At 47.0% G+C, this 9,722-nt stretch overlaps 1 protein-coding gene across 3 annotated transcripts in view; it reads left to right on the top strand.

The window, feature by feature from the left end:
- The first annotated feature begins 1,674 nt into the window (after positions 1 to 1,674).
- Positions 1,675 to 9,722, top strand: part of fat2 (FAT atypical cadherin 2) — a 30,519-nt gene continuing 22,471 nt past the window's right edge. For all 3 annotated transcript variants that reach the window (XM_028460167.1, XM_028460166.1, XM_028460165.1), the window contains exons 1-2: positions 1,675 to 1,896; positions 5,987 to 9,227. In XM_028460167.1, coding sequence (XP_028315968.1) covers positions 5,993 to 9,227 — 3,235 coding nt within the window. In that variant the 5' untranslated portion in view covers positions 1,675 to 1,896; positions 5,987 to 5,992. The remainder of the gene's footprint in view (positions 1,897 to 5,986; positions 9,228 to 9,722) is intronic.

Below are 9,722 nucleotides of genomic sequence, written 5' to 3'. Positions count from 1 at the left end.
AGTAGGTCCTCCACTAATAAATACTCACACACATATATATATATATATATATAGAGAGAGACTAGAACATTTTATTAAAAGACTGATTCAAAGAAGCGCTTTTCAAATTTAAATGCGTTATTATGTGGGACCCGTAGTAATATCGGGACTGTTATGGACACGCCTCCCAACGCATTCATTATATATGTTTCTATTATTTTATTTTGTTGATTGTTTTTGTTTAGATTATCAAGCACACTGTTGTTATTGGATGGTGATTATGGGTTACTAGAAGACCCGGCCTGATCCCGTCTGACCTTAAGGAAGTCGATGTCTCGTTAAGCTTGAACCTGTTTCAACCAGACAGTATTCACATTCCTGCACACGCATTTAGAATGATCCATTGCGAGTTATAACCCAAACCCTACACACTTCATCTGATTGAAGCTCGCTGTTTATATTGAACGCTGATTACGGTTACCAAGCGGAGGATGCACACAGGCAACATCGGGATCCTCTGGTAAATGGACTTGATTTATATAGCGCTTTATCCCCACACTGAAGTAATCTCAAAGCACTTTACAATATCAGCTCATTCATCCTTTCACACTCACATTCACACACCAAAGGGACTGAACTGCCATGCAAAATGCTATCAACCACTGGGAGCAACTTAAGGTTCAGTGTCTTGCCCAAGGACACTTCGACACATAGACAGGTATTGACTGGGATTGAACCCCACACTGGCGAAAACCCTGATGTGGACCCCTGAGGACATATGGAGGACACTCCATGGGAACATCGCCATCGACCTGCGGCTGCACGCTGTCCAGTGCTGACCTGGGGAAGCAGAGCAGAGTTGTCCTGGTGGGTGGACCTGTGCCCTGTGATGGTGGGACTGCAGCCTTCTTTCATGTCAGGGTAAAACGTTGTGGGTTCCCTTTGTCTTCACATCAGAATTCAACTCCAACTCTGGATCTGTAACCTCCAAAGATGTTCTAAAGACTCCTCTACAGTTGCATGTGTCAGCATTGATGATGGTGATGATGAGGAGGAGGACACTGTTGGAGAGTTGAACATTAATCAGACTGAGGAGGTGCTGCTGGACTACAGCACAGTCCCTGTTTCACCCAGGGTGAGAAGGTGCAGATTGTGTGAAGAAGTCTGTGAGGGAAGAGGTCTGGGGTAGGACCTGGACCTTCTGGACACGGTGCTGAGAAGAAGCTAAAGGACAATCCCTGTACCCCTTTGCACGATGGATCAGGACTGAAGGATTCACTACAGTTTGCAACACACTGACCTGTCCAACTACTGAATGTGTGTGTGTGTGTGTGTGTGTGTGTGTGTGTGTGTGTGTGTGTGTGTGTGTGTGTGTGTGTGTGTGTGTGTGTGAGACGATGGTTTCCTGCATTCGTGCTGCTATAACACCGGCATTTCCCCCTATGGTAAATAAAACATCTTTTTTTAAAGCTTCTTCACACACACACACACACACACACGTACACACACACACTGGCAGCTCAGCCCTGAATAGGGCCAAACGGCCTGGGGTGGGAGGTGTGGTGCACAATCTGTTTCTGTGTGTGTGTGTATGTGTGTGTGTGCGCGCGTGTGTGTTTGGGATGAGGGGTGTGTCTTAGGCTGCAGGTTTATCCTGTGGGAGTGTCATAGAGTCTCAGCAGCACTTGGGTTCAGATCCTTGGAAGGGCAGTGACTCACACACACACCTCTGCAGCATGTATGTGTGTGTAAGTGTATGTGTGTGTGTGTGTGTGTGCGTGTGTTGGACTTTTTCCTGCTGACGGACGGCATGATGGAGCCACTTTGGACCTTCAGCCTGAAGGTGTTCAGATCTTGTGAGGAGTGAAAGATCCAACACACACGTTGATACAGAGGAGTCGACTGATCGGAGCTGAGGTGAGAACGCACACACGCACACACACACACTGACAGTTGGAGCTTCACATGTTGATGCATGTCGCTTAAAGCTCCGCCCACACCTGGGACTAGCTCTCCTGCTGACCAGTCAGCTGTGAGGGAGATGCAGGGGGCGGGCACTCGTGTGTGTCACAGCGTTGTGTAGCAGCTTGTGTGATGGATGTGTGTGTGTCCATGTGGAAACACCTGCTCATTGCTAACTGTGTTTAGATCTTCATGCTGAAACCTTCAACCATTCCTCACTAACATGTCAACATTGGATCGAGTCTCTCTGACAACTTCCTGTCATGTTTCATTATTTCATTCTGTAAGCTATGAGGAGGTCAGGCACTGATGTTGGAGGAAAAGGCCTCGCTACACTTTATCCCTAAAGTGTTGGATTGATCTAAGGTCCAACTGGCCAGGTCTAACACTGTGGCCTCATGCTAATGTAGCCTTGCTGTCCTGAGGGACATTTAGCTCCACAGCTAAAGCCCCCTCAGTTGTGGGATTGTGGGACAGGACTGTAATTGAATATATACCCATGGACTTTCTCACCTGCCTCCTGCACTCAAAGATAGAAGATATAATCTGGAGACTATACTGGACTATACTGATGCAAACATATCTGCTATAATGTCCAGGGCATTTGTATAAAGATGTTTTCTTACTATGCTCCCAATGCAATAAGTAAATTGCCTTATACCAAACTCCTGTTTAATGTCTGGAATTATTTACTGCTTGATTTATTTTGGTCCCAGCTTGTTGTTGACCTGTCTTTTGTACTTGTTAATTCTGTTTATTGTTTGTGCTTGGTTTTGTAGAAAAAAAGGAAAAATGAATAAACATATCTAAAAAAAAAAAAAAAAGATTTTCCTCCAGGAGCTCCACAGAGTCCTCCATCATGGTGTTAGGGGGATCGTACTGGTCCCTGTGTGACAATCCAATGTGGGCACTGATGGCCCACATTGGATTGAGCCTGGGGAGTGGCTCAGCCTCCTCTGAAAACTTCCATTTCTTGTTTTGGTGCCAAGAAGCCACGAACAGGAAACATACACACCATAAGGCATGGGTGGTTCTCGAGGACCAGAAGTCCACCAGGTTTTCAATGTCTCCATGCTCCAACACTTCTAAAATCCAGAAGCAGCTAAGCAGAAAGACTGCTAACTAGCCTCTCAGCTGTGTTTGAGCAGGGACACATTGAAAACCTGGTGGACTACCGGCCCTCGAGAACCACGTTTGGACACCCCTGCCTTATGGTGTGTCCAAACGCCATGAGTCCTTCATTAGACGTGACTGAGGACACGTGGATGTCCTCTGACAGGGAACCATTAGTAGCTCTGAGAAGCTACTAATGGTGCACCATGCAGCGACGGCCAATGGCAATGTGCTGAGGCTCTGACTGACGGGTGCTTTTAGCTGTGGCTCATGCTGACCCCAGGCTAATGCTAACAATACATGAATGCTAACCCTTCTGCATTAAACAGTATCTGAGGTTCAGCTGTAATTAATGAAACTCAGTTTACTATTTCAAAGTATTCAACACAAATGTAACAAACCAAAGCCGGATCCATACTCCAGGAACTACACATCAGAAACTACACCAGGAACTACACATCAGAAACTACTCCAGGAACTACACATCAGAAACTACACCAGGAACTACACATCAGAAACTACACTAGGAACTACACATCAGAAACTACACTAGGAACTACACCTCAGAAACTACACCAGGAACTACACATCAGAAACTACACCAGGAACTACACATCAGAAACTACACCAGGAACTACACATCAGAAACTACACTAGGAACTACACATCAGAAACTACAACAGGAACTACACATCAGAAACTACACTAGGAACTACACATCAGAAACTACACTAGGAACTACACATCAGAAACTACACCAGGAACTACACATCAGAAACTACACTAGGAACTACACATCAGAAACTACACCAGGAACTACACATCAGAAACTACACCAGGAACTACACATCAGAAACTACACCAGGAACTACACATCAGAAACTACACTAGGAACTACACATCAGAAACTACAACAGGAACTACACATCAGAAACTACACTAGGAACTACACATCAGAAACTACACTAGGAACTACACATCAGAAACTACACTAGGAACTACACATCAGAAACTACACCAGGAACTACACATCAGAAACTACACCAGGAACTACACATCAGAAACTACACCAGGAACTACACATCAGAAACTACACTAGGAACTACACATCAGAAACTACACCAGGAACTACACATCAGAAACTACACCAGGAACTACACATCAGAAACTACACTAGGAACTACACATCAGAAACTACACTAGGAACTACACATCAGAAACTACACTAGGAACTACACATCAGAAACTGCACCATTAATTAGACACCAAAACTATTAGCAACATACTTAGATCCACCTTCAGTGAGGTCCACAAAGAAATACTTAATTCATCCCTGAGGGAAAGTTACACTGTGTGTGTGTGTGTGTGTGCCAGGTTTTATTAAAAAATATTTCAGGGGGTTTGTTGCAGGTTCAGACAGCCCAGTGAATCAATGCTGAGTCACACACACACACACACACACACACACACACACACACACACACACACACACACACACACACACACACACACACACTTGTTCTTTGTTGATTTCGAAATGTGATCCTCAACATGTGGCTGCAGGTTTATCCCGCATCCCCATGACACACGGTCAGAGCCAGTGTGTGTGTGTGTGTGTGCGCTGCTAACTGGCTCTGCTCCTCTCTGTAGTCACAAGAACCAGTCCATGGCTTTATCTTCTGTGTCTCAGTGGGAGAACACAAGGATCAGATGTTCATCAAAATCACCCGTAGACCCTTGACATCAAAGAGTCTGAAACTATGAAAACACTGCGTCTGTAGCGTCCGTGAGACACTGACGCAGCAGCCGTGATCAGATCCAATGAACATGTGTACACCTTGTACTCTGCCTCCTAGCACCATGTTCCCTAACTAAAGTTCAGTGGATCTTGTGCTGTGTAAATGGTGAATTGAGAGGTAACACTGAAGAAATGATGATGGTTTCTGTGAGGACTTGTCACGACAGGAGGCCCAGAGGAACAATGGACAGACAAGGCTCTCAGCAGAGTTTACTTGTTTGCCTTCAGAACAAGTAAAAGAATCAAAAGACTTCATATGGAGCCGAGGGCGATGCAAAGGTACACAGAGCAGCAACTACAGACACGTTACAGACCAGAGGCAGCAACAGACAGGAAGAGGGTAGAGAATAGTTCATATAGAAATATAAAAGACGATGGACTTGGGTTGGGCATCGTTTGAATATGAAAGATTGTGGTTCTCTGTTTCCATTTGATTCCTAACAATTCCTGATTCCAATTGTTTTAAGAGGAAATTGTACATTGTACATATGTATGGTATACAATGTATATTGTGTGTATATACATGTATATAAACGTGTATACAATGTACATCCATCCATTCATCCCGTTTCAGACCCGCTTGTTCTTTCTTACAGGGTGGCAGAGGTCTGCTGGTGCCTAGCTCCAGCATGGGTTCACCCTGGAGAGAGCGTCAGTCCATTGCAGATAGAATGTACAATGATCATGTTTGTTGTGCTACCTCCTGTGCATTATATAATCTTTTTACAAGTGTTGCACTGAGCCAAGTTGTTGTTTTTACTAAAGTGAAGACATACTTTAGACCGCTGCCGCACACTGTCCATGGTTGCCCTGTAATGCATACACTTACAGTTCTTCGTTGGTATTTGGCGGCTTCTTCTTCCAGTCGGTGGACTGAAAGTAGGAAGCGGAATTTCAAAGTCTGAATGATTCCGGGAGAATCAGAAAGTTAGTCCTGGCACCAATTGATACTGAATATTTAATGCCTAACCCTAGGAGGGACACTGATAAAAGTCCAGAGACACAACGGGTGTTTTGACCCTTTGATGAGCAACGCCTTAACACCTTCAGTTTAACACTAAAGACCGTGTGTGTGAGTGTGTGTGTGGTTGTTTAAAGAACAGTTTTCCTGACCATCTCTCTCTGCTCCTGCAGGACTTGATGGAGCTGAAGATGAGGTCCAAAGGTCTGCTGCTGCTCCTTGGTTTCTTCCTCGTGTCCCTCTCTCAAAGCATCATTGAAAACCTGAAGGACAGCGCCCCCCTCAGGTTCACTCAGCCTCTCTACAATGCCACCATCAATGAGAACTCTGCTCCTCGGACCTACGTGTCCTCATCGGTCTGGATGGGTGTGGAGCTGATTGACATTCTGTGGGAGGTTACCTATGAGATCCTTCTGGGAGACGTGGATGAGTTCTTTCAGGCAGATGCGTTACGAGTTGGAGACTTCTGCTTCCTGCGGATCAAAACCCGCAGCGGTAACTCAGCTCTCCTCAACAGAGAGGTGAGAGACTCCTACATGCTTACAGTGAAGGCCGAGGAAACACACTCCCACCTTCAGGCCAAGACCAATGTCTACATCCAGGTGATGGACACCAACGACCTGAAGCCTCTCTTCTTCCCCGCCTCCTATGGTCAATCTGTCAGGGAGGACTTGCCACTCCGGTCTAGTGTATTAAAGGTCACGGCCACGGACGCAGACATTGGAAGCAACGCTGACTTTTACTACTCCTTCACTAGCAGAGCTCATCCCTTCGTGGTGGATCCCTTCACAGGAATGATCAGTCTTGCAAAGACACTCAACCACAGCCGCGCTCACACGTACGAGCTCACTGTCTTAGCAGAGGACCGAGCAAAGAAGATATCAGGTGTCCAGAAGTTTGGGAACCTAGCTAAGGTTCGAGTGAACGTCCAAAAGATGTCCACAAAGTTTCCAGTCATTGCACCAAGCCCTAAAGTCATGGTGTCCTATGATGGCAAAGTAACCATAGATGTTCACGTGGTGGCCGGGTTAAAACCAGTTCAATCTTTGCGCGTGGTGGGAGGAGATTCCCACAACAGTTTTGAGGTGGTCCCCTCAGTGAAGCTGGGCACTAACTTCCAGGTCATCTCCACTAAGAGGATTAACTGGTCTCAGTGTCCCTCTGGGCTGAATCTCTCCCTGCAGGCCTCGGACAGCAGCTCTCCCTCACTCCTGTCTCCAGTTACACTCATCCACATACCAGCGTCTCACTTTAGCCCGCTGGCCTTCACTGAAGACACCTACACAGTGAACCTGAGCGAGTTTTCTCCTGTTCACACTTACGTGCTAAAAGTCTCTCTCACCTCGGCTCTTCAGAACATCTCCTTCTCCATCAGAAATTATCGGCACCGCTCTGGTTTCAAGATAAACCCCAGGACTGGAATTATTGTCACCACACGGAAGTTTGACTATGAGGCTAAGCAGCGTCGTTTTGAGTTTGATGTAGTGGCCAATCATGAGGAGGCAGAGACTCACGTGGTGGTGCACATCCAAGATGAGAACGACAACAGTCCGCGGTTCTCCCAGCCTTCCTATGATGCCTCAGTGGATGAGAACGTCCCAGTTGGCAGCAGCGTTCTGAAGGTAACGGCTTCAGACAGAGACTCGGCAGAGAACGGCTTTTTGACCTATGCCATTGCAAACTCTGGAGCCGTGCCTTTCATCATAGACGCCTTCACAGGTGTCATCTCCACTTCCCAGCACCTGGACTACGAGTTGATGAACAGGTGGTACCACCTGAGGGTTTGGGCGTCAGACAGCGGTCGCCCCTTCAGTCGGGCCAGTGAGTGTGCTGTCACCATCACCATGAACAACGTCAATGACAATGTGCCACTGTTTGAGTACGTGGACTGTAATCTGACAGTGCAACCTGACCTGCCAAAAGGACACGCCATCCTCAACCTGTCCGCTATCGACCGGGATGAGCTACAGCAGCTCAGGTACAAAATCGAGGCCGGGAATGAGCTCCAAGTGTTCAGGATGAACCCCGTCTCTGGAGCTTTGGTTCTTCATGAGGCGATCCCTGTGAGTGTGGGTTCATTCACTCTGGAAGTGACGGCTTCTGACGGAGAGCACCGCTCCGAGGTTTTGGTGGTCAGAGTAACAGTCACTAACACAGGAGATGAGTCTGTTGTTCAGTGCAAGGAGACAGGAATCATCAAAGAGCTCAACGACAAACTGATCAATTCAATCAGGCCTGTGTTAACCAATCAGGAGGAAGAAACATTCTCAGACATTCACATCACTAACCGCCATGTTCCAGCATTCGACCGGAACATTGTCTCTTCAATAAACCTTTCTGAGGACCACCAGCTAAACTCACTCATCCTTCAGGTTAAGGCCTCAGACGGAGATTCTGGTTTTAATGGAAAGCTGGTGTATTCCATCTCAGGAGGGAATGAAGACGGTTGTTTCTACATTGACTTGTTCTCCGGAGATCTTCAGCTGGTCTGCACTTTGGATCGAGAGTCCAAAGAGTTGTACATCCTCAACATCACTGTTTACGACCTGGGAGTCCCACAAACTTCTGCATGGAAGCTCATCACTGTCAACATCTTAGACGTCAATGACAACCGACCAGTCTTTGGTCAGCCCAGGTACGTCCTCCACATTCCTGAGGACATGGAGCTGGACTCTGTGGTGTTTAAAGCTCAAGCTGTGGACTCGGACCCCGGCAGTAACATCCAATACTCTCTGCTGACTTCCACCGACATGTTCAGGCTGGACCCAGACACAGGAAACATGAGGTTAACATCCCGACTGGACCGAGAACGTTCACACAGACATGACGTACGAATCCAAGCCAGAGACCAGGAAGCTCCGGACCAGTCTTTCTCCATCACTGACCTCGTTGTGGTGGTGAAAGACATCAACGACAACCCACCAAAGTTCCTCCCACAGATCTACACAGTAAAGGTCCCAGAGGACGTCCCTGTCGGAACCCTGCTGGTGTGGGTGGAGACTGTGGATATGGACCTGGGTGGGGGAGGGATGGTCAGCTACAAGCTGAAGAACACAGAGAGTGGAACATTCCACCTAGACTCGTCCACAGGAGCTCTGACCCTGGAGAAGGACTTGGACTTTGAGAAGAGTTCGTCCTATAACCTTACGGTGTGGGCGGTGGACCACGGCCTGCCTCGCTCGCTCTCCTCCTCCTGCTTCCTGCAAATCCAGGTCCTGGATGTCAACGAGAACTTGTATACTCCCACCTTCTCAGAGCTTGTGTACGAGGCTGCGGTGATGGAGAACATGCCAGCAGGAACGTCTGTTGTTACACTCACTGCTTCAGACGAGGACAAGGGAAGAGACGGAGATGTCCGCTACCGAATCCACGATGGCTCGGGGCTTGGAGTGTTCGCCATTGATGAGAAAACAGGTGAGAGACATTATTCCACCCATTCATAACCAGCCTCCAGCAAATCCAGTAAATATAGCTCAATTATGAGCTCCAGAGTTTGAAGGATCCTTTCAATAATGCCACACATTCTCTCACATTTTATCCTGAAAAATCAAAATCAAACACATCTCTAAACCAGAGCTACAATGAGATAAGCATCAGTAAACACTGACATTTTACCCCAGTGCTCCATTCAATCCTATGAAGCTACAGTATAAACTAAAATTAAACAAATTCATGTTCTCATCTGGAATCACAGTGTGGGGTGTTCAGGGACTGTCAGTATTGTGATCTGGGCTTAAACACTGATACTTTCAGATGTTCAAAAGTCCCTGAATGCCCATCATGGTGGACTGATGGTGTGTTCAGGGCTCCAGTGTCAGGCTTGTCTCACAGGGTGTTTACAGCCTGACATTTCCTCCTCTGATCTGTGGACGCGTCGGGACTCGTGAGGGACGCGTCCTCGAGGTGTTT

Source organism: Gouania willdenowi, chromosome 10, assembly GCF_900634775.1.
Source record: "Gouania willdenowi chromosome 10, fGouWil2.1, whole genome shotgun sequence".
NCBI lineage: Eukaryota > Metazoa > Chordata > Actinopteri > Blenniiformes > Gobiesocidae > Gouania > Gouania willdenowi.
The sequence above is the reverse complement of the archived record's forward strand: the minus strand, read 5'-3'. Positions and strand labels throughout refer to the sequence as shown.